Here is a 26,988-nt window from a genome sequence, read left to right on the forward strand (position 1 = left end):
CACAGGCTGGTCAAACATGCACATGGAATACATGATCAAAGCCCTATGGTCCTCAATATGAGGAACGAAGTAATGTATGGGAGTGTTTCCCAAGGTTTTGAGGAATACTGGTCCTTGAAGTGTTCTTTGGAAAAAAGAGAGTGATGTGGTCAAATATATTTGCTAAGCATTGTCTACTACATTCCCTCTTGATTCACCAAGAGGAGTGTCAAAGATCTGAAATGCCCATGAGTCTTGGTCCTCCTCCTCCTTGGAAATGACTAATCATATCATCAACCCCTCTGTCTCTATCCAATGTGGTGGTAGGGGTGAGGGAGTGTGTGTGCAGTGGACTGAAGGGAGGAGAACTGGGTGTGTTGAGGCATTTCTGTAAACAGGATGATAAAGAAATCTGTGTTGACTTGCGGAAATAGTAAATCTAGATTTGGCATCTCTGTTGGTCAAAGGCACTCTTCATCCATCCACATAATCCCTGACAAATAACTTTACATGTGGAGGCATTAAGTGCCCCTCCGTAGTGCTTGCTACATCATTGAACATGAAGGCCTTCCCTTTTCTTCAAGCTCATGGTACCATGAGAACATCCACCCTGTACTGATACAATTCCCAAACTAGTCTGTGTCCTATAGTGTTTTTCTTACAGTGATTTTGGTTTCTTAAGGCCTAGAGGAAACAGTTCCACACCAAAAATTCAATTCACATTCTTGTTATTTCCTTTAATTGAGTGCTAAAGACAAATTACCTTTTACTTTTTCCATGGACTTGCTCTAGTCCTGTCAATTTCACCTATCCTTTTTAATTCAATACCATGAAATTGTATCACATAAATACTTTATTTATGTTAATTAAACTATACATCTCACTCTCTCATTTGCTCTCATAATTTAAGATAATGTAAAGTCATATCCTAAATATTCAAGTTATACACACAAAACTGTGTCTTTACTATGTGGGTGACAGAAGGAATTTTCAAGAGTATTTGTAATGATATGCCTTAGGCATTAACTTTATAAATAGCTCACTGTATATAAAAGCTATGTAAATATTCTTCTGTTGTATGATTTCAAGACCAAAAAAAAAAAAAAACAGTTCTTATTTGGGGAAGTGGATGGTCACATTGCTAGCAGAGATTTTAAACAATTTATGAATTATCTCTACCTTTTGTACTGGGAGATAATGCCCATGTCAAGTCCAAATCATTCAACCATACAAGGAGTTGAATATTAATTCTCTTGAAACCTTTATACTGGGTCTCAGATGATTTGGCAACCTAAATTTGTTAATTTCCTGCAAAAGATGCTGATCTCTTCAAAACTTGATTGGATAGTGTTTCATAGCAGAACTTACAGGGTTTTTTTTTATTGCAAATGAATATTTTTATCTAAATGTCACATTTTTCTAGGAAGAAAATTTTCATTTTCAGAGTAATCTTCAATCTAGAGTCCTCTACCAGTTCTGCAAAATTATCAGTTTTGTTTTATATATTTTCTTGATTATGCATTTCTACAGACTAAGTATTAGTATACTAAATACTCTGTAATATGAAGTTCTAATCAGCTTATATTCAACTAAAAATTGTCATGAAAATATAACTGGAATTTTAGATTCATGTTACACCTTTCCTTAAGGTCTACAGTGTCTATGTAAACACTTCCAACTGCAATTTTTTTTAAAAGACACCAAGCTACTCAATATTATATTTTCCAATTTTTTTCTGATATATTCACCAATGATATACCCTGTCTCAAAAGCCTGACAGTAAATAAAACATGCATTTGTTTTTTGTATTAGTACCATCATTAATACTTATGCAACACTAAATCAAAAGGAAAATATAAACATATTTACATAATGCACAGAAATGAGGTTTGATCTTAAATCTTATATACAAAGCTTAGAGAAGCTAAAAGAATATTTTTTCTAAACTCAAATATACGCCATTATGCCTAAATTTTCATGAATGGCCATCTGTTAGATACTTCATCAAATTGAGAAATACCAACAAAGAAAAAAGCATTTATCCATTAGCGTATTGTCAAAGCCACTATTGATGCAAATGCCATGGTATACTATAGTTGTCAGTCAATATTTATTCTAAATCTGAGGATAGAAGCCTTAAAAGAAAATTGTGATATTGCAAGGGCAGTACTTAATAAAATTGTTGGGGGTTTCCTTTTCATTACAGACACAATAATTTTCATAGTAGACAAATTACATTGCCTCCTGGTTTGATCAAGTGATTAATCATTAGGAAAATTTTCTAATGTGTTTAAGAAACTGAAAACATCACTTATCATTCTGCAAAATGGGAAACAAAAATATAAACAACTTAAAAGAGGTTATGACCTGGACAAATTAACATTTACAAGTGAAAGCTCTATAGATAAATTTTAATAAGAATTGATTCACAGAAGAGACAAGATTGAGTAATTATGCATATCAGTTTAACACAACAAATAATCAGAGCAAGAAACATTTGATAAGTCAGCCTAAAATATTAGCATTAGCACTGTCTATAGCAGAAGTTAAATGAGTAAGCTGCTGAAATATGCTTTTTGTTTTCTCAAGTTTTAGTCAACATACTTGCTTTAACTTGTTTTTCACTTGGAGCTGTTAAGGACAAGAAATAATAAGATCTAAGTCAGTTACAAGTCTCCTTGGGTCTCTCTCTAAAATAATTTTCCAAAATAGTTTTTTTTTTCAAAAAAACTATATTACAACCTTGGAAACTAAAGAAAAATGTAGGTCTGAGGAAGAAAAAATACAACACTGTGCCATTTTCTTTGATAAACTTTAAATATATGCCATGAACCATAGATTTCTTCTCTGATATTCATATAACTTCTCCCAATACAGAATGCTCATTCATGACTCATTCATTTTGTTTTCCATTTTTAATTATTTAAGAATCTGATTGGTTTTATATATATGCCAAAGCAGTTTCCTTAAAGTCTACAAAATGGTATGAAAGGAAGTGAATCAATAAATTATCCAATTGTTTCCATTTTAAAAACATAGTGAATTACAGCTAAGTTGCTACACTGTAATCACACCATGAAATGAACAGATAATGATTTCAAGAAATTTAAAATATTGTTTTTTGTCAAATTTAATATTGGATAATAATGTTTAGCTATTAAAACTCTTAAAACTATTCTATCAAACATTTAGAGAGGAGCTAACAGTCATCCTTCTCAAACTCCTCCAAAAATTGCAGAGTAAGGAACACTCCCAAACTCATTCTATGAGGCCACCATCACCCTGATACCAAAACCAGACAAAGATACAACAAAAAAAGAAAATTACAGACCAATATCACTGCGGAATATAGATGCAAAAATCCTCAAAAAAGACTAGCAAACAGAAACTAACAGCACATTAAAAGGATCATACACAAAGATCAAGTAGAATTTATCCCAGGGATGGAAGGATTCTTCAATATACACAAATAAATCAAGGTGATACACCATATTAACAAACTGAAGAATAAAAACCATATGATCATCTCAATAGATGCAGGAAAAGCTTTTGACAAAATTCAACACTCATTTATGATAAAAACTCTCCAGAAAGTGGGCATAGAAGGAACCTACCTCAACATAATAAAAGCCATATACGACAAACCCACAGCAAAACATCATTCTCAATGGTGAAAAACTGAAAGCGTTTCCTCTAAGATCAGGAACAAGACAAGGTTGCCCACTCTCACCACTATTATTCAACATAGTTTTGGAAGTCTTAGCCATGGCAATCAGAGAAGAAAAAGAAATAAAAGGAATACAAATTGGAAAAGATGTAAAACTGTCACTGTTTGCAGATAACATGATACTATAGGTAGATAATCCTAGGGATGCCATCAGAAAACTACTAGAGCTAATCAATGAATTTGGTAACATTGCAGGATACAAAATTAATGCACAGAAATCTCTTGCATTCCTATACACTAACAATGAAAGATCAGCAAGAGAAATTAAGGAAACAATCCCATTCACCATTGCAACAAAAAGAATAAAATACCTAGGAATAAACCTACCAAAGGAGGTAAAAGACCTGTACTCAGAAAACTATGACAGTGATGAAAGAAATCAAAGATGACACAAACAGATGGAGAGAATTACCATATTCTTGGATTGGAAGAATCAATATTGTGAAAATGACTATACTACCCAAAGCAACCTACAGATTCAATGCAATACCTATCAAATTACCAATGACATTTTTTATAGAACTAGAACAAAAAATCTTAAAATTTGTATGGAGACACAAAGACCCTGAATAGCCAAAGCAATCTTGAGAAAGAAAAATGGGGCTGGAGGAATCAGACTCCCTGACTTCACACTATACTACAAAGCTACAGTAATCAAGACAATATGGTACTAGCACAAAAACAGAAATATAGATCAATGGAACAGGATAGAAAGCCCAGAGATAAACCCACGCACCTATGGTCAACTAATCTATGACAAAGGAGGCAAGGATATACAATGGAGAAAAGACAGTTTCTACAAAAAGTGGTGCTGGGAAAACTGTACAGCCACATGTAAAAGAATAAAAGTAGAACACTCCCTAACACCATACACAAAAATAAACTCAAAATGGATTAAAGATCTAAATGGAAGACCAGACATTATAATAAAACTCTTAGAGGAAATCACAGGAAGAACACTCTTTGACATAAATCACAGCAAATCTTTTTTGACCCACCTCTTAGAGTAACGGAAATAAAAACAAAACTAGACAAATAGGACCTAATGAAACTTAAAAGCTTTTGCACAGCAAAGGAAACTATAAAGAAGACAAAAAGACAACCCTCAGAATGGTAGAAAATATTTGCAAACAAATCCGTGGACAAAAGGTTAATCTCCAAAATATATAAATAGCTCATGCAGCTCAATATTAAAAAAACAACAACAACCTAATCAAAAATGGGTGGAAGACCTAAATAGACATTTCTCCAAAGAAGACATACAGATGGCCAAGAGGCATATGAAAAGTTGCTCAACATCACTAATTATTAGAGAAATGCAAATCAAAACTACAATGAGGTATCACCTCACACCAGTTAGAATAGGCATCATAAGAAAATCTATAAACAATAAATGCTGGAGGGGGTGTGGAGAAGTGGGAACTCTCTTGCACTGTTGGTGGGAATGTATATTGATACAGCCACTATGGAGAGCAGTATGGAGGTTCCTTAAAAAACTAAAAATAGAATTACCATATAACCTAGCAATCCCATTATTGGGCATATACCCAGAGAAAACCACAATTCAAAAAGACACATGCACACCAATGTTCATTGCAGCTCTATTTACAATAGCCAGGTCATGGAAGCAACCTAAATGCCCATCGACAGATGAATGGATAAAGAAGATGTAGTACATATATACAAAGAAGTATTACTCAACCATAAAAAGGAATGAAATTGGGTCATTTTTAGAGATGTGGATGGACCTAGAGACTGTCATATAGAGTGAAGTAAGTCAGAAAGAGAAAAGCAAATATCATATATTAACGCATATATGTGGAATCTAGAAAAATGGTACAGATGAACCAGTTTGCAAAGCAGTAATAGAGACACAGATGTAGAGAACAGACGTATAAACAGCAAGGGGGGAAAGTGCAAGGGGGCGGCGGATGGGATGAATTGGGGGATTGAGATTGACATATATACACTAATATGTATAAAATGGATAACTAATAAGAACATGCTGTATAGCACAGGGAACTCTACTTTACTTTGCTGTACAGTAGAAACGAACACAACATTGTAAAACAACTATACCACAATAATTTTTTTTTTAAAATAAAAAAAAAATTCTTAAAACTGATTAGACCCATAGTCATTCTTTATGCCTCCCCGTGTTTATACGTTTCTCTGATGTATGCTCTCTTTCAGCTTTCTGTGTATGTACATAAGTGAGAATATGTGTTATGGCCCAGTTATGGGAATGTTACCCCCAAACACATAATCTGTTCTCTGTTCTTTGTAAGGTAGACAACAACATTCATTCCTTCCCAAAGGTAAGTAATATCAATGTTAATGTGAAGTGTGAAATGTGTGATTATTTCATATTGTAAATTATTTAAAAGTCGTTCATATTTATATTTTTTAAAAAATATGATTATCCTATTTGATATTTCTCTTTTCATCCACTCAAACATTTTCAAGTTCCTAAAATGTTCCTGACATTATGATAGGCACTCTGGGATAAAGATATAAAAAACAATCTTCATATTCTAATTTCTGACTATTTAAAGTGGAAAAAAGAAAAGGTAATATGATTATAAGAGTATGTTAAGTGTTTTTATATAGAAAAGAAAATGATGCTATGGGAACTAGCTGGAGAAACTCTTAAATGGATTTGGGTTTTCTGAGGAAGTTTTACAAACCTGGAAGAAGAATAAGAAATGTGGTTTCGAATCTGCAGTTTGCTGTGGTCTGTGACAGGGGTGGGAGTATAATTGAGCTAGATTTGCATGGTTATTTACATAATATTGTAATTGCTATTTTAATGTATTGGAAATGTAAATGTTATTTCCATGTAAATATAATATGATGGGAAGGGTGACTAATGGACATTATATGAGGCTATGACTGCTTACACACACACACACACACACACACACAATCAGTAAAGTTCCTTGAGCAGGAGTTGCATTTATTTTCATTTGAAACAACAAATAGGGCAAGTTAAATGCCAGAAACCTTTAAGAAAATCATTTGATATATACACCTACTGCATTCTTAGCTTCTGTTTGTTTGTATATGTGTTTTTCTGCTTGTCTGATAGTCAGTTCACTTTTTTCCCCTCATTCGAATGTAAATTGACTGAAGACAAAATCTACTTCTACTCTCATTGCAACTCCCCTGAGTACTCAAGATGTGTCATTAAATAACATTTTGAATAGAGAGAGAATATTTGCCTGAATTGAATATTTCATATTTCCAAAACAAAGCAATGTCAGATGCACTTATAATAGAAAGGGTTTTGTTTTTGTTTTTGTTTTTGTTTTCTACCCTAAACTGTAAAATAGTGCTTCTCAAACACTGCTTTGACTAATGCACTGGGGATCTTAGGAAGTTGCAGATGCTGATTCAGTTATCTGGGGTGGGACCACAGATTCTGTATTTCTAATAACTTCTCAGGCGCTCCTAATGCTGCTGGTTCACAGAACACACATTGAGTAGCAAGAATGTAATGTACTATTTGGCCTCCATTTTCTAACATGGCATTGGTGTTAACTGTATGACAAGAACTTGGAAAAAAGACATCTCATAAGATGGAAGGGTTTCCTGCCCTTTCCAGTCATGGCCCTTACCCCCGTCTGAGGGTACATCATTAATAAACCTTGGACATCAGGTAGAAAGACCCCAGCAACCCCAGTCTGACTCACCTGAATGTTCCTTCTTTGGTGACTTTGCTGTATCAAACAAGAAAAGAAAAAAATTCAACATTTTATACCATTTGATCACATTTCATTATTCAATTGCAAGTTAATATCTTGAAATTAAGAGGATAGAGGAATTTAAAAAGTTACCTGGTTCTACATGTTTTTCTTTCTTTTCCTGTTCTGAAACATATTATTTTTGTTATTATTATTATTATTCCAATTTTATGTGTCACAACTTAATTGTCCTAACACAAAGAAACATATATGCCTAGTGCTGTATTGAACCAATAATAGCTGCCATGAAAAGACTAATATCTGACGTATATTTAAAAAGAGTTTTTCCAATCTTCCTCTGTTTTCCCTCACAGAACAGCAATAAAAATTATTCTGGATATTAGAGGAATTAAATTTTTCATGGATAATAAACTAGAAAGATAAAGTAGGGTCTATAAAGGATGGAAATTTTTTAAATTTCCTTTCTTACTAGATCAACATGAAATAAATTTGGGATAAAAAGTAAGCATAAAGGATAATTACTACAGCTGTTTTAAAATAATTCTCAGATAAGGATGAACAGATTTCCTCTGGACTTTCTCTTCTAAGGTGAAATTTTCTTATATTGAAAAGGTATTTGTTTAGCTAAGACAAAGTCTTTGCTGAGGCAGATTTAAGACGCTAAAAATAGACTAATAATTTTCAGGGGGAAGCAAAACACACTTCCCTGTTTTTAGGACAAATGCTCCTTATAGAGTATTTTTCAGATAGTGTTCCTTTTTAAGAACCCACTTTTGCCAATGTTATATGAGATGAAGAATCATTCTGGCCTCAAAATTAAGCTGACATTTGTATTATAATAAGCACTAATTTTATATGAAGTGTAGTACTAATTTTATATGAAATGCTATTTTCTACATTTCTATTCTTACTTATTTTGCCTTGACAAGCTTGTCAAATTAATTTAAATGATTTTCAAGAAATACTTTAACATAGACACATTATTATCTGATTTTTTAAAGAAAATAATAAAGAGATTTCTTCAGGTTTCATTTAATGAATATATTTTGGAGACTAGAAGATGTTTATGCTGAAAGAATTCTAAGAACTATATTTTAGAAACATAGAGTGTCATCGAATCTCCTATGGTTATCTCATCAGTCTCTCAAGTGTACAATTTTGTTTACCACACTTGTACTTGTGAAGGTATAACGAGCAATTTATTCACTCCCAAGATAGCAGGCAGGCAATAAAACAAATAAAGTGAATGGCTTGACCAAGTGTTACAAGTCAAAGGGAAGAAGCATACGTGACTTAGCTAAAATTAAACACAGGTAAGAACATTAACAAAAACTGTCTGGGAAACATGGAGTAATTAAATGCATTGCTTAATTTATTGCTGAACTGAACCACCAATTATCAAAACATTTCTAAGAAATTTGTAAAGTAATAACAATCAAAAAAAATACTGGAAGTAGCTTTGGGTATGCATCAAACTCAATTACCAACTATCTGTGAGATTTCAAAGTTAAAGTAAGGATCTTCCAATCATATCAGAAAGTAATTGTATAAACAGAAAAATACCTGTGCTAATTTGGGATGATGTGCAAGAAAAGGCTGTCAAGTCCATTTATTATATGGGATAATTCAAGATGTAATTATTGAATTATCTTAAATACAAATTAATTCATGCCTATATCTACAGGGACTGCCAAATCATACTTATAATTGATTATTTTATTTTATTTTTTATTTGGAAAAAATTATAGCTCACTAGAGTTAGCAAAAATATATACAGGAAGGTCCCATGAACTCTTCTCCCTGTTTTTCTACCATGATTTGTTTTAGACTGCAAAAAAAAAACAAAACAAAAAAAACAACCAACTTTTAAGTTGTAGTAACTAGAAAAGAAAAAGCAAAATAAGAATATAGGGTTGGAGATGTATTGAATAAAGCAATCTTAAAGTAAAAACAACAACAACTGAATCCAGCAAATTCAAAGATGTGACAATAACAACAAAAGCAAGTCCAGATGATAAACTAGAGCAAATAAGTTAATTTGAAAAGAATTAGTAGTTGTTTAGAGGAAAATTCTTTTTCTTGTCCTTATTACTGCCCAAGTCAATCCACAGAACTTCCCAAGGAGGGAAGCTGTTTGAATGTTAAATGAATGCCTGGGAAGGCATGTTTATTTATTAAATATATCAATACTCTGAAGATTGTCAAGGAGCTGCAGTGTGTCTGTGGGAAATTTTAAATCATATAGACTGTAATAAAGCAAGGGCCTTAAGGTTACATATATATTATTTAAATACCATTTTTCAAATCTCCAGTTGTCCTCCATTTCCCTGCTGGTGCAATGGTTTATAGAGTGGTTTCTGTATCAGTGTGCCAGTGCCCATCAGCAGCTGTGCACACACATAAATCTGGGATCGAAATATCACATAGTTCTCTATAGAAAGATTGCTCCCCTTGGCTGAGTTGTAGTGTAACTTCATGATTCTCTCCGTAAGACATTTTAGAGCACTTTTATGACATAAAAGGTCTCAATGTCCTGACCTTTGCAGGACCAAAATGCATGTAAATCTTTTTTTTAAACTCGTATATATTTTAAAACATGTTTTTAATTTCACTAGGATTTTTTAAAGCTCTGCATACCTGGAAATGGAATGATTATTAATGGCTAATTGAATAAGGTTAAGTTGATATTTTTTGTTTCTGTTTGTTTTTCTTCAGAGAAGAGTATACATTTGCAAAAGACACAACCTCAAAGCATCAAGCTTTACTGAATTGTTAGCAAGCAAGCTTTAATAATGTGTTATAGCAACAGTGGATGCTGCCTAAGTTATGCATCCCAAGCAATGCAGTTTCACAGAGCTCATAGTGCTTGTAGGGAAAAATGACATTGTTATGGACAAAATGTCATATATCATGTGAACATGCCAAAATATTTATGGATTACAAGAACAAAGAAAACAGAAAAGAGATTGTAAAACTAACCTGAAAAAGAACTTCTGTTCTATATTCTAGCTACAGAACTAACCAGAATACAGAGACTAAATTTCCACTAACATAATACAGTTTTGGTTAATGGAATGAAGTTATATTTTTTGGTTAAGACTGTGAATAATGTTATTAGACGATTGCATGAATTTGAAAAAGGACTCTAAGAAAGAGTGTCATGCTTTTCAGTCCACTCTGACCACCCCCTTCCCAGGTTGTATATTCTTTCATTCTGACCAAAAAAATAGAGTTCACATGCATAAAACATAGAAAAGGGAGATTCAAAACCACAAGTCTGGTATTTCAGCAGGCCAATAGTAGCAGTAAATAGAAAAAATATATAATTTGCATGCCTTTCCTTACTTTTTCCCTTGGGTAGTTCTGTTGAAAGAAATATAAACAGAAAGCCATTGCTCATGAAAGTTTCAAAGATAAATTATACTCCCTCAACACATTGATTAGACTGTAATGTTTCCTACGCCTCCCCCCATTCTCTCCCCTTAAATTTCTCAGTGTTGCTCGGAGTTATTGCTGATTATCATAGGTGTTTCCATAAGTTAATTGTAAAACATTATTTGACAATGAACCTAGGATTATACTGTTTAACTATTTAAAATGATTTATATCTTGTAGTTTCTTAAATGTATGTGAACACATAAACACCCTGTACACATAAACCCTTATGAACAAATACAAAAGACACAGGTATACTTGCCACATGATTTATGATTTTACTCAAGACTTAAAGGAACTACTCAGTTCCATCGATGCTGGTATATCCAAGATTAATTAAATTTATGCTTTTTAGCAAAGTAAATGCTTGTTACTGAACATAGTTCAATTTCTTGTCCAGCAAACATTTCTTTGAAAATAATTACTGTGAAAGGTAAACATAGGCAGTATTTATTTTTATTACTGCCAAATATTTCTCATAGCGTTATTGTCTGGAAAGATTTGACTCTGTCTCTTTTTCTTTCTTTCTCAATATTTCTCTCTTTTTTATCCCATATTTAGTTTTTTCTTTTGTGTGACTCCTTTAAAAAGGAATGCTGCTTGGGGGTTCATTAAATATAAGACAGAAAAAAGAAATATTCCCAATACCTTCTGCAGTTGTTCTTGTTTTCTTGGAATCTGAAAATACAAATATAAATTACTGACAAAGCAGATAAGAAAAATCAACAACTGAGAAGCTCACAACAAAATGTCCATACACTCTGAAATCATTTTCAATGAAATGGATTGATTGCATGTTGTATTTTTAGAATATGGGGCTTAAAGCTAAATTATTCTGTTTTTGAGAGGAGGAGTATTAGATTAAGGCAAGAAGTGAGAAACTTTTGATGTATAAATTATAGAAAAAATACAAAGGAAAATATCCACATCTAATTTGCATAGAAATTACATTGTGTCTATAGCAGCTAATGACCTTTTAATAAAATGTCAAACTGGGCAGATATACTGTCTGTTTCTATAGAGATGGGTTGGAATCCATGAAGTTAGTTGGCAATTTCTTCATTTGTTCAATCTATAGCAATCCTGGTGAAATGTATTGTACTCTCCTTGAATAATTGATGCATTTCCAGTACAAACAATAACTTATTCATATTGTAATGAAAAAGAAACAGGTGATGATGGCTCATGGGTTACTGATGAACATATAATTTATTTAGTAATTGCTATGTAGTAACACGCATTCAGTGGTCAAAAGCCATCTATCCAATTTTTAGTCTTTTGGGTGTTCAGCCTATATCTGAGAAATTTATTATTTCCAGTATTTTTATACCATGAAACTCTCTATTCCTATCACTTGAAATTAAAAACAAGTGTTTTTTTAACTTGTTTATTTTAGAATGGAGGCATCTTAAATTTTTGCTTAGAATATTTCATTCTGTATATTCTGTTTTCTTTCTTTTACCTCTTCTGTAACTTAGTTTTGAAATTATCTGAATATTACTGAAATTAGAATCAAAATAATGAACTATAAATTTATACTTGCAAAAGATAAACTGTTCTCTGGCTGACAATTATATGGCTTAGAACCTAGAGCAATAGATATTCACTAACAATTTGGAAGTTAATGAATCTGTGTGCCTTATAGTGATGTAGATGGATCATGATTATAGTTCCACAATGAAGTAATGGACCTAAAATGTTTGAAGATGACAGTGAGTAGGAGACTGTTCACAAAAGACAGTTAGATGGTCAACTGAACTGTTTTATGAGAAAATGATAATCAGTAACAGGAATAGTGTGGTGAAAGTAATAGCCTACTTCCACAGAAGTAGAAGCTGAAAACACATTTTAGGAGAGCAACTTGGGAAAAAAAAATCTAGAAAGTCATTAAAATGGGCATACTTTTTGACACAGTAGTTCAACTTCTAGATTTCCAAGGAGAAACATGCAAAATTGTCATAAGAAAATCTTATACGAAGATGCTTTGTTTGTGACATTGTTTTATACCTCTAAATAAGGGGAATATTAACCAGTACCCTCCGTACAGTAGGGGAACTGTTCATAGGATTCACAGTATATCCACATAATAGAAAAACATAGTCATTAAAATGATGTTTTGCAATGTCTTCTTTCTGAATTTCTATTTTTTCTGTAATTGGGTTATGTTTCACGTTTAAGAGAAAAACAAACCTTATTTTTTAAAATAATATATCCTTGAAATGGAACACTTATTTATTGAGTAAACATTTATTAAACACTATTGTGTCCAGCATGGCTTAGTGAAAAGAATTTTTGACTAAATTTTTCTTAATACCTGTCACCTCACCCCAAAAACCCAATCTTTTCCTTGCTATTCATTTTCTCATCAGGAACTATAATGAAGTGGACCAAATTCATGATCTAAAACAAATGTGCTTTGCAAGCAAGTTCTCATTTGTTTCCTTGATGAGTAATTATCCTAATTAGGTAAGCAGTTAATTCAAATAATAGAAAAATATTATATAAAACAATTCCATATAAGAATGTGATAAATGTCATCTATCATCTTACTCATATGTCTAGCTATTTATTAATAATATACAGTGGCCACTCTTTTGGAGATACAGATTCTCCTACCACAACAGATGAAAGTATGAAGTGGATAGTTCAATGGCTAGCACGACTTATCAATTAGTTTGGCTGCAGTATACTGGGATAGGATTTCTGCCTGTCCAAGAGGTTCTGTGATCCTTGTTGAGCAATCTTTTGAGCCCAGAGTACAGCCAATATGCAAAACACAGAAATATTATGGTGGGCACCTACAGTTGAAATACAACTGAAGGTAACGTTTGGGAGGAATGTTTGAACAGACAGAGGCTAAAATGTGGCATATTAGGACAAGATTATTTCCAGCCACCCCTGTTTTTCAACTAGATGCTGGCATGGGGTAGAGGCAAAAAGCTTAATACAATATATGTAAGTCTGGAATGACTGTTGTTTTTAATCGTTTTTCTTTTCCCTGATAATAAGAATTGATAAATATTGTATTAGATATCCATTGTTCTGTAATAAAAGAATAAAAATAATATGAAGTCCAGGGTCAGGTAAAGTACATCACTTACTGAGATAAAGAAAAGTATTTCACGAAGTAGAAATGTAAAAAAATAAGTCATGATCTAATCAAGCAGGTCTTTAAAGTTCAATATATTTGCTGTAAGAACTGGGAACTGTAGTGAAATGTACTTAAAATGTCATCATAATTTCACGTCTTTTGGTTAGGAGTCAACAGAGCAGCAGACTTACACAAGTAAATACCTAAGCAACCAAAAAATATAATGCTTAAAATTGAAAGATCACATACTGACCCTAAAGAGCTATTAGTCCCAGCACTTAATACTCATGTTATTAAACTTCATTATGCACTCCCAGCACTCTGCTGAAATGGCTTAAAAATATTACAAAGGCTTGCTTGGTGAATATACCTCCCTAAAGGCCATCTGCCCAATAATCTGAACAACAGTCTTCTATTAAGAACATCGAGACCCAGAGCAGCTGATTGAAAAGCAGTGATGTGTTTGCAATCTGTTCAATTCATCACTCACTCAACTTTAGCAATGTATCAAGTATGGTCTATTATGTTCATGAATGATGCCAGAGGAAAATGAAATACCAATCCATATTGAAGGGAAAAATTAACTCTCTGATAGTCTAATAAATCAGGTAATGAAGTATGCCGTGTGTGTGTGTGTGTGTCACTTGCCAATTGGCATCCTTATTCAATTACAATAACAGAAACTTTGCATTGTTTTTCAGCATGATTCCTCTTCAGATCTCAATGATGAAGCCCTAGAATTTAGGACTAATTCTTACATGCATTCAACTCTACTTGGACTTGCCCTAGTTACAGTAAATAATAAATCTCATCTGGCTAGTTCTCAATGGAGCTGTATCCTTCAGAAGATAACCTGTGTTGAAAAACCCACAGGCTTGAGGACTTCCCTGGTGGTACAGTGGTTAAGAATCCACCTACCAATGCAGGGGACATGCATTCAATCGCTGGTCCAGGAAGATGCCACATGCCACAGAGCAACTAAGCCCATGCACCACAATTACTGAGCCTGAGCTCTAGAGCCCGCGAGCCACAACTACTGAAGGCCACATGCCTAGAGCCTGTGCTCCGCAACAAGAGAAGCCACCGCAATGAGAAACCCATGCACGGCAATGAAGAGTAGGCCCTGCTCAGCACAACTAGAGAAAACCCACGTGCAGGAATGAAGACCCAAGGCAGCCAAATATAAATAAAATAAATAAGTTTATAAAAAAAAAACCCACAGGCTTTCCAACCCCTAGAATTTCATCAACGAAGCTGAGGTTAGTTGAATGAGATCTACCTAGATCTGCTAGTGTAACTCAAGTAGCAGCTAATGATCATATACACTTAAGATAAAATTGTTAGTAATTGACTATAAATTCCCAGACCTAAAAAGCTCACTATAATACAACTCCCAATTTGAAAAAAAAATCGTTTCTTGCCTGGGATATGAAAATTTGAGTTCCTACTCTTACTTCTTGTGGCTATAATATTTATCTTAAGAGTCCTAGATATTACTGATTCATTCACAAAATAAATATTTGTTGAGCAATGTACAAACTAAGGAAATGTGTTAGTTCCTGTAGGGGATAAAAGTGAATTAGACATCCTTTAGTCAAAGGTCTTAAAGTCAAGTAGAATAGAAGGAAAATGATGCAAGTAATATGAAGTACAAGGGGCATGAAATAAACAATACTAAGGAAGTACACAAATATTCTGAAGGGAGATTATAAATGAAAGAGAAAAAATATTTAATTGGGAGGGTCAGAGAGACATCCTAGAACAGTGGTCCCCAACCTTTTTGGCACCAGGGACGGGTTTCGTGGAAGACAATTTTTCCACGGACGAAGTGGGTGGGGGATGGCTCAGGCGTTAATGAAAGTAATGGGGAGTGGTGGGGAGCAATGGGGAGTGGCAGATGAAGCTTCGCTCACTCGCCTACCGCTCACCTCCTGCTGTGCAGCCTGGTTCCCCGGGGCGTTGGGGACCCTTGTCCTAGAGGGAAGAGAATTTATCTTGAGCCCTAAGAACACTGAGTATTCATAGAAGGAAAAGAAAGGGTAAGATCTATTATGATAATAACAGGGACAATGGCTAGACAGCACATTGTATATGTAAAATTGAAAGTGACTTAGTATGGATGAAATACATAATATATAAAGGAAGAAACTGGGTGGGAGAGTTCCACCAGGTTCCACCACGGTGCCCTGGTGGCTTTGCACTAGCCATATATGCCATTCAGGCAAAGATCTGAACCAGAGCTAATTCTGAGTCTGGCAGGATGTCTTGTGATCCTTCAAGAACGTAAGAGGATGGGAGGCTTATGAGGATTTTCTATGAGGTCATCTTCCACATGTCTCTCTGTCTCTCCTGGAGGTTGTCATGAGACAACTTCTCATTGCCTCCTGGGTTCTCCTGCCTAGAGCCCTTTGAGAACAGACCTGCAGACCACTGGCTGTAGTCCAGATTTGAGTCCTCAGCAAAAAGGTGTCCCTAACTTATGTTGAATTATCTGGTGTGTTGAATTTTTGGTGTGTGGGACAAGGACAATCAAGAGCTGGCACCATTAGATACCCTGCTTTTGCTGGCCATGAAAGTAATAAATTGTCTCAATCTGAAAAGAGATCATTGTATTTCTACTGGTGGAATTTGTCAGTCCTTGGCTTTGCCTTTGCCTTGATATGTGCTTGATAGGAGGTCAGGAAACACTCTGTGGGGACTTAAATTACAGGTTAAGGCTTGTAGACTATGTTCTGTGGTCAGTGTGGTGCTACTGACTATTTTAAATAGGTAATGACATAAAGTGTTTCATGAAGTCAGTTCAGTATTTTGGAAGAAAATATTTAGGGAAAGCATTACAGGTAGAATGATTATTTAGGTCAGAGATACTCAAACTTTTTTATCTCAGGACTCCTTTAAAGATCTTAACAATTGTAAAGGACTCCAAATAGCTTTTATTTACATAGGTTCTATCTACGACATTTATAATTTTTAAAAAAATAAAGCTGATAATATTTTAAATATATAAATATATATTTATTAATTACAAAATTTAAAACCTGTTACCTGTTACCATAAATACACTTTTTATGACAAATATATTTTCCAATACCAAAAAAATGATGAGATGAAGGACTTTGTTTTACACTTTTGTGAATCTTCTTAATGTCTGGCAAAGATAGTTGGATTCGCATATCTCCTTAAGCATTCATTCTGTTGCAATATCACACATTATGTAGCTTCTGGAAAACTCTAGTGCACACTCATAAGAGAATGAGAGTGAGAAGGAAATGATAAATCCATATTTTTATAAATATATTTTTGATCTTGCAGAACCACTGAAAAGGTCTCAGGTACTTCCAGTAGTTCTTGACCACATCTTGAGAACCTCTGATTTTCAAGATCGTTTCCCTGGTTCACGCAAGAAGTTAGTAAGACCAACATGAGGTCACAAATGAGGATGTGAGGTCGCAACTGAAGGAATGGAGGCTGTGAGTGAAGATTAGCTTTTCTAATTACTTTAGGATGGATTAGACAAGAGAATTTAGTCAAATTAAAAATTCCAGAGGGCTAAATTTTAGTGGCAAAGGAAAAACAGGAGTCAAAGTTTACACTACAATTTGAGTCCTGGTGTCTGCAAAGAGAATGGGATGACTCTATAAGAAGAAATAAAGGAATAAGCATATGTTTATAAAGAAAAATATAATTTGATTAGGACTTTGACTTTGGGAACCTGATGGACAGTAGGAACGTGTGTTAATAAATCACAAGGAAAGTGTCTGCTGAGGGAGAAAGAGTGGCAACTTCAGTAGAAAAAGTCTTGTCACAAAAGGATCTCAGCTGAACATTTATTCAGAAACGTTACTCTACTTAGGCTAAGATATGCTTGCTCTGACACCGAAACTGCTAACAACAGTAAACTTGATGGGCAAAGCTCAATGGAGCCAAGGGTCTCTCTTGCTAAGTTTTGTGAAAGAGATTTGATGAGACATGCTGTAATAAGATCTTAATATGAACAGCAAATCTTCAGAGTTCACTAACGCAAGAAGCTCTTTGTGGCCTGATGCCTGCTTATCATAAAGGAGTTCATATGCACTTTTATTTCTGTGTTTTAAAATTCACCACAAAAACTTCTCAAGAGCATTCTAATTAAATCCCTGAAACCCCCCTTATTCTCTTTTTCTTCACGAAAGTTGTCAACCTTTAGTATCTTTGACTATATCCAAAAAGGTTGAACGTGAATAAACTTTGTGTAAAATAAAATACTGAAAATCCAAATTGTATGCCACCTGATGATTTGTATTAAACTTGCCTCATTTGAGGAAAAATGTGCTTCCTGCCTCTACGGAAAAGATTTCTATAATCTTTACTGAGATCATTGAAAATAAGAAACAAGAGCCAAGAAGCTTAAGTCCATATACCTCCTCTGCTTTGCTTAACAGAAGATACAGAGAGGGAAATAGCAACTCATGAAATGTAAAATCAAGCCACTGCCTAGAATGCCTGGCCATTAAGCCTATTCTCCTACTATACATTGAGAGAAATGAAAATTACGCTGAATAGTTTTTATCTTAAATATCATCATCTTACCAATTTAAAAAGTTTTCCAAACAAGAGATGAGAGATAATCTATGAAACCCTTTGGAAATGACAATTTAATAATAATGATGATGATAGTGATGGTAATATTAAGAAATAGTCAGGAGTATATGTTTTATATATTTCACAGCTGGTGATGCACACTGGATTACTTGAGTCTCCAAGGGCAAAGCTCTGCTTGGGCTCCCCAGGCTCTTCCAAAAATTGTCCATCGCATATGGACAATTTATCAGAAAAGTGAAAAAAGCCACATAATTCAGGAAAAACAGAACCAAGCATAGCAATGAGGGGGAAAAAATACATATAAAGCTTATAGCTGTGAATTGTAATTTGACTGTTTCATATACCCAAAAGTCTTCTAATACTTTGGTTTGAATGCCAACGAATGGAAAAATAACTGTTCATATTACTCCTTTACCTAAATCAAATGGTAAATTGTTCTTTATTCAGAAGAAGGAAGGATGGAGGGAAGATAAACATCTTTGAGCACTTACTATCTGTCAAAAGCTGTGTCAGGAACTTACTATCTCTTTTTTCTTGTGAGGTCTCTGTATACACACCACAATGTTGATCATATAAATGATATAATTTCCAAAATGCACTGAAATATTTGCTATGTGTATATGGGGAATTAATACTGATTTCTATGCCTTTATAATAAACACAGTGATATGTATTAGTTGACTTTTATGATACTATGTTTTGTTCTCCTAGGTAAGTAATAACCAACTAAAATATTTTCTCCTTCTCAGATCTATTGACTCTTAGATTCTTGTTTAACAGAAGCAGAATGTGACTCCCAAGCTATCAGGACTATGTAAAATTCTGATGATATTAAATATAAAATATAACACTTGTTTTCTTATTTTTTCTCAGATCATATGAACACTAATGTAGAATATAATTGTCATTTTCAAAGTCATAAGTGATTGCTTATATCTACATGCCATTTTTACTGAGAAAATAAACTAGATTCATAAACAGTAATGATAGCTAGATACCCTATCTAAGAGTAGTCAGGCTGTTCATTAGAAACATCTCTAAATAGAGATATTAGAAATATCTTTCTCAAGATCTGCAAGACATCACTTTGAAACATAATCATCAAAAGAGATAGCAGTCCCATATCCCAGTATCTGTGGAAGGGTAGGAGCCTAATTTCATAGGAAATTAAAAAACCCAGATGGCCTCATCACATTGACCAGCTCCCACACCAAACCCACCAACATCCTCCAGTGCTTTTCTACGAGCTCACACCAGAACTTTAAAACTCTCATTTTTGTTTCAGTGGAGTTGAGTTCAATTTCTCCTATTGTAAACAGACTTGACTCCTATCGCAATAGTCTTGAATAAAGTCTCTCTTGCCTGTGTAAGTCCATCAGGTGCAGTCTCTTTTTGACAGCAGGGAATAAATGACTCCATATCAAGACATCATGACAAAGGGAGGTGGAGTGCAAGTGATGGACTATGACTTATTTTCAACATAATCGAACAAAAAAACATCAGCTGCTTGTCAGTGTCAGAGATATAAGTAGTCAATATAAGAAAATTGGTCTGTATTTTATGTATTTTTGAAATTTGATAAAATTGCTAATGAAATAGGAGGCCCAGGATTTTGAGAGGCTGTGTTTTACCCCCTGTATATTGAGAAAGATTAGATTAAAATTACTTTTTAAAAAAGTAGTTCACCCTTTAGTGTGAAGTGATGTTCTAGGAAAAACACGTTCACACGAAATGTATGCACATAATGGATCCAAAGCAAACACAGACAAGCTGGCAGTCAAAATTCAACTCTGATTATTGGTAAATTGTTCACACAAAAAGCATAGTGGAACTTTGCATAAAACATACCTTCCTTCTTTTCATCTTTTTTAGTTGCTGCTGAAATAAGGGAAAGAAAATAGTGTTAAAACATATTAAATAGCCATTCCTCAGAAAACTGAGACTATGAGGATGTAGTGCATATATTCATAAACTTAGTGGTTATCAATGCACAAGTTAATTCATCCAAATCTGAAATAAGAGAATAAATTGAAAATATTATTTCATATAAAGTTTTTCTTTTAATTCAGATATAAACATAAAACCAAAAAAGGAGAATAAAAATATATTGTTACACAGACAAGAAGTTAAAATAATAAGTATGTGTTTAGCATAATTACATTTTAGGTTTGAAATTGTTACATGTGACCAAACAACAATCCCTTCTAAAATAACAGGAATAGATCTATGCAAAAAATAGAGTCCATAAATTATCTGTGCCTAGTTACCGAAGAATTATATACCAGTTTATTTTACATAGTTACAATAACAGTGTATAAAATGTATCACTTCAGAAAGTTAATGAAAATCCCACCCTCCTTTTAGCAAATGTATATCATCATTTACATAGAGAAAAGGCATGGCACACCTTAATTACCTTTGAATTCTGACTTCCTCTGTGGTGGAATTCATCTAACCCTCATGATCAAGATCATGAGTCTAAACTAGGATCCAAGTTGTAGTTTATGTGTGTTACTGGAAGGGAGCATTTGGGGGAGGCTCAGTCATCTTGGAATTGTTCCAAGCAAACCTATGATGTCTTAAGCCACATTAACTGAATCAGAGGTCATGTACATCCCTTAAGGTAATTCCTCCTGTGTGGATTAGAATTTGGGGGACCACTTTCAACCAACATCCAGGACTACATTGGCTCTATATTCTGTTCTACAATTGCCAAAACACTTTCATGTACATCCTCTCTTTGGTCTTCATAGCAACCTTTTAAAAAAGGCAGCCCAGAGCAAGAAACTAAGCCTTAGAGACATCAAATGATTTACAGATGTTCACATAGTGAGCAAGAAGCAGAATTGAGTATAAAAATGAGGAACAAAAGACTGAAAAGGAATATATTTAAATTTATTATTTTAATGTATTACCGGTCTTTTAAAATCTGTTTTCTAAATGTTATTAATATACCATTACTTTCAGAGTAAAAAAGTAAATTTACAAGCAAATTAATTCTACTTTGTCACATTTGTTTCTTTTTAATGGAGTTTTAATTAATAGCATACAAAATGTAGAGAGGATTTATATCTATAATGTTTTTAAGTTAAGAAATTTGCCTATTCCAATGATATAGTGAGGAGAGTAATAAAGGTAACTAAAATGAATTAAAGGATATGGACACTGTCGGACAGATTTCAAAGCCACCAGGCATTATTTCAGCAAACCCTTTGAGTTTGACTCAATAGACGTATTTGTAGTTAGTTCTTTGCTTTACAAATAAGAATTTCCTTCAAGAAGCATCATAATTTTCAAAATCACCCATCATGTATACATTTGATTCTGGAATTCACTTGAAATTTTGCATTTCACCTGGAGCTTGTAGAATAAGGACAAGAATTGAAATGGTGCTGTCCTTTCAGATGTTGCAAAAGAGGATTTTACTTTGTTTTTCTATGGGAGATTATCTCCACGATATCTCCCATAATTTAAGTCATAATCTCTCTCCAGTTGGGTCAAAGGGTGAAGGTAGAGGGCTCTTTCAATAAAAACAAAATAAAATGACACAAAATCACAAATTAAAAATTGCTGTGGTCCTTTCCAGGGTCCTGGGAGAGTCTCTGGCAAGGGAGTGGCCCTGGTCCCTAACTTCATCAGTTGAGCAATAAACCCGAGGGGCAACCAAGGCCAGAAAGAAGACTAAGAACATGAACACACTTTGAAGAACCATCATCTCTTATGAATTCCACAGAGAAGAAAAGCTCTAAAACAAATTTCTCAAAGAAGTGGCAAAATCTTGCAGCTGCTTTGAAATTTTTTGACTCCTAAATAACATGGTTGTGCAGGTATGTGGGTATTACACACTTTCCTCTTCCCCATTCTAACATTCTTAAATAATTTCAGCCCTTAACTTTACAGTAAGAGAGAAAAGAGCTGAACTAAGGAGTTTGACTTATTCCTTCATAACTGACACTGGCTTTGCTTCTTGCCCTGTATCCCTTGAAGGTTGATGGGTTTTACTCACTGTCATCTGGAAAGCCATGTGATCTGTCAAGCTGGATTCTGGCCCAGAAGTTAATCAAAACCAGGGTTTCAGGGTCCAACTGTTTCCAGAATGGTTTTGTAACTTTTGTTCATGTATCCCACTTCTGGCACTCAATTCAGCTCACCTGACTCTAATTTATTTAACTGGATTACAATGGCTGGATGACTGATTTACTGAGTGGGAGTGATTCTTAACTATTTAGCTCTTGTTTTTCTCATTGTAATGAGACTGTAATGAACCCTGAAATCTCCACAAAGAAACTATCAGAACTAATAAATCAGTTTAGTAAAGTTGCAGGATACAGGATTAATATACAGAAATCTGTTGCTTTTCTACGCACTAATAATGAACTATCAGAAAGAGAAAGCAAGAAAACAATTCTGTTTAAAATTGCATCAAAAAGAATAAAATACCTAGGCATAAGCTTAACCAAGCAGGTGAAAGATCTATACTCTGAAAACTATAAAACACTGATAAAGCAATATGAAAATGGTACAAAGAAATGGAAAGATACCCCATGTTCTTGAACTGGAAAAATTAATATTGTAAAAATGTCCATACTACACAAAGCAATATACAGATTTGATGCAAACCCTATCAAAATACTGATGACATTTTTCATGGAACTAGAACAAATAATCCTAAAATTTATATGGAACCACAAAAGACCCCGAATTTCCAAAGCAATCTTGAGACTGCAATGGATAATATTTTAGTTATTTTGTTCTTTTTGTTCTCTAACAGATGGGATACTTTTAATGTTTGCTTTGAGACCAAAAGGAAAAAAAATACACCGAAATACAATAACACAGATGCCTATAGACCCATCTTTTTTTTAAATGAGAAATAAGTTTACTGTTTAAGCCACCCATGATATTCTGTTATAGCAGCCCAAACTAAGATAACATGTGAATCTACAATTATCTCAGTAGTTGAAAGGAAATAAAGATACCATTTTCCTGGCTCAGTGTACTGTCCTCCTTTCCAAATGTACACCCACCCACCCACAGGACTCCACAGGCACATCCCTAGATTTATGCACAGAGTAGGATCCAATACCCTGGTACATCATGAGAGATAAGTGGCAGCACCACACCAGAGTATCAACTGCAGTATCTTGAGATGGGAATTTAGGAAATATTTGATGTAGATCCATCTTTTAAAGCGAGTTCCATTATGGTTCCTGTCCTCACTCGGGCATTTCATTCTCAACAGGTGTCTTCCTAGCTGTTACAACTAACTGATTAAAAAATGATTCCTTATTTCTCTCCTTCCTTTCGCCATTTTGGTCTATATTCCATTCCTGCACCACAACTTATTGTGTAATATCTATTAACCAGATTGATATCCCATCTAAGTTCTAACTGGCTACAGAAAAATCATTGCCTGGATAACATTCCGTCTGCTCAACATAAACCTGCCCAAAAGTGAATCCTCTTCTTTTCTCTTAAGCTCATTCCTTCCCCTGGGACTTATCACTATGACAATTATAATGATCCTATTCACCAACGCTCGAAAGCTCAGTACCATTTTATTTTTTCTTTGTTTCATCTGTATAGTTTATCAAATATTATGTCTTCAAAATGTTCACCTTATTTGCATTTCTCTGGAGTCATTTGCGCCATCCTAGTTGAGGTTATTGTCTCATGTCTTGATAGTGACAACAACCTTTCATAATTATCGCTTTTTATATCTACTTAAGTCATCCGCTTACTAGCAATGCTGTTTTTTCTTCCAGTTTATTTTTTAGTCATGCTACAAACTCAAGTCACCCCTCATCCATGAGGAATCCCTCTTACTGAAAATCACTTTGTCTTAATTCTTTGACATTTATTATCTCTACCATTTAATTCAGCACTACAAGATATTCAATTTGTGTTGTTACTTAAATTTCTCATATCTCCAAATTGTAATCTCCTGTAGTGTAAAGACATTTATGTCATTGTCTTCTCAGTGTCTCCAAACTCTTTGTTAAAATAATTTTTTAAGTACTTCCAAAAAAGAATGCTATATGTTAATTATAATTAATATGTACATATATACATAATTTATATAAAACTAGGGTTTAAATAGTTCCTTTGTTATAAAAGTAAAAAAAATAAATAAATGAAGAGATATACTCTAACTTTTACTCCACTATAAATATCACTGTCAATTTTGTCACTGTATCTATCAAAATTATCAGTCTCTGCTATAGTAATATTGCCATTGTGTTTAAGCTGTCTCCACATGGAGTACTTGCAAATATCAATTACTTCTATGCATAATTTAATTATGCAGCTGTGGTGTTATAAAACCTGTCTACAAAAGGTCTACTGAGTATGTGCACAACACAAGTGACATTTATCCCTGCTTGGTGTGTCCCTGCTTTGATGTGTCATTACCATTTAGTGAACATATATATATAGCCCCTAACTCTTGCCTTGTACACTGTTCTCAATCAGCACTTTCATCTAATCTCATAAAAGGATAGTTTTACAAGCCTTCAAAACTCTACCTGATTATTCACTCAACAATAAATGCTTTATTCTGAAAGCATTAAGTTCTGAGTCTGCCTAATCCAATGTACTTGGAATATAAAAGTGAAGAGCCCATGGCCCCAGGCTCAAATCTGAAGCAGATTTCCAAATATCTCTGCAATTCTCTCCCCTGAACTCCTCTAATAGGAGGCTGAAGTAACACGAAGTGCCTGCCTCGAGTCATAGTTCCACACCTACCATGACCTTCAGAAGTCTCAGTTAAAACAGACTGTGCCAGGCTATTGTGCTTTTTTATGAGAACATATATGCATTAACTGCAATAATTCTTGAACTAGGTAGTCATTCACTTAAGGAATCCGCTCTGAGCTGCGTTTTCATGAATAGAAAACACAAAAGTGATGATAATATTTGCCCTGCTTTTCTACTTCCCATAATATTAATGACATTCCTGATCAGAACTCTTCTAAAGAAGAATCAGTTTTGTTGATCAGCCCAATGATCAAATGAAAACTAAAACCTTGTATCATAGTTCTTAACCATTCTAACACATATACTTTATAAACACCATGATTGGGTCAAATGGCTAGTCAACCCATTTTACCAATATGTACTAGGATGATTCTGTATATTGCTGGGTCCAGGATTAAATGTAACAGAAAATTTTGGATCAGATGGAATCATGTCATGTGCTGAGAAGTCTGCTACAAGGGGCTTCTGCACAGAAACAAATGTACCACCACCTAAATGCATCTCCTTTATTGGTCAATGCTGTATAATATGGCAAAGGAGAAAAAATAAAGATTTTCTCCAGTAAATATTTTACTTTTTCTTTCCTGAGTGTTCTATAAAGTGAACAATGGAGTTAGAGTAGCTTTCTCAAAGGATGTGATTTCAGGTGATAGTGGAAAAATAACATTACAGGAAAATTATTTTAAAGAAGTACTTTTCCCAAACTGATGATTTAAAGAATCAATATATTTTCTAAAGTTCTCTTAAACAAAACCACTTTTGATGTCCCAAAGATATTAGTGAGTGAGAAAACAAACTTTCTCAGATGGCTCATAAAAGCTAGGATGACTACTTTGTAGTCATATCTGATTTTTGCAGTCTCAATATACAGATGAAGTAGTATTAATTTAACAACATTCTGACTGAATTTTCTAGTATGACACAAATTAAAATGCATAACTAAAAATATTGGAAACTTTATATATTTGTGTATCTCTATCTGTCCATCATATTATCTTCTATGTATCAATTAATCTATGGTTTATTTTTGGATGTACAAGTAAAAGCTCAATGACAAACCTGGAGTCAAGATACGAATTCTTGGGTCATTCAGTGTCTCCTCTGCAAATGTGGCATTACTCTCAGTTGCACTTTCTCCAATTACTAAATAAATTCTTGAAATGTGCATCTTCATGCAACAACAAAATGTTTTCTATAATAACCCAGCAGATGGTGCTATTCTGCAATAAACAGCTTTGGCTATTGTCAAAAAAGAGCTACTGTAAGTTTTTTTTTAAAAAGCAATAGAATTTTTAAGTGTTTTATTGCCTACCTTGTGCTGCAACTTTTATTGTCGCTTGTTTGGCTTCTGGGACTTTGCCAGGATCTTATGGAAAAAAAAAAAAGAGACAAATAAATTACCATGAAGTACTATTTCAGAAGGATATATAACAACAAAAAAAGGAAAAATTATAAAAACACAAACATAAAAACACTGCCTTTGGCACTCAGAAGTTTTGTTAAGAAATGAACACAATTATTAGGAGAACCACTGAGAATCAGGCTTACCGAGACAGAAATAAAGTAACTGAACCAAATAAAATCATAAAATAAAGTTTCCCAAAACTATTTTGCTTCACTGTTAACTGACCATGGAATACTTTGCATTCATTTAGCACCTGAATTTGATTTTTTAAATTAATTAATTTATTTATTTTTGGTTGCATTGCGCCTTT

General features: G+C 33.8%; 1 protein-coding gene across 1 annotated transcript in view; it reads right to left on the reverse strand.

Moving 5' to 3' along the window:
• Window positions 1–26,988, reverse strand: part of TRDN (triadin) — a gene marked incomplete at both ends in the record, with an annotated part of 302,114 nt that overhangs the window by 111,579 nt on the left and 163,547 nt on the right. Inside the window, 7 exon segments of the mRNA XM_081251093.1 lie at window positions 2,584–2,610; window positions 7,399–7,425; window positions 7,543–7,575; window positions 10,756–10,773; window positions 11,494–11,523; window positions 20,366–20,395; window positions 26,586–26,639. Of these exon segments, the coding sequence (XP_081107219.1) occupies window positions 2,584–2,610; window positions 7,399–7,425; window positions 7,543–7,575; window positions 10,756–10,773; window positions 11,494–11,523; window positions 20,366–20,395; window positions 26,586–26,639 (219 nt within the window).

The sequence above is a fragment of the Mesoplodon bidens genome, assembly GCF_964165515.1.
Source record: "Mesoplodon bidens genome assembly, chromosome: 12".
Taxonomy (NCBI): domain Eukaryota; kingdom Metazoa; phylum Chordata; class Mammalia; order Artiodactyla; family Ziphiidae; genus Mesoplodon; species Mesoplodon bidens.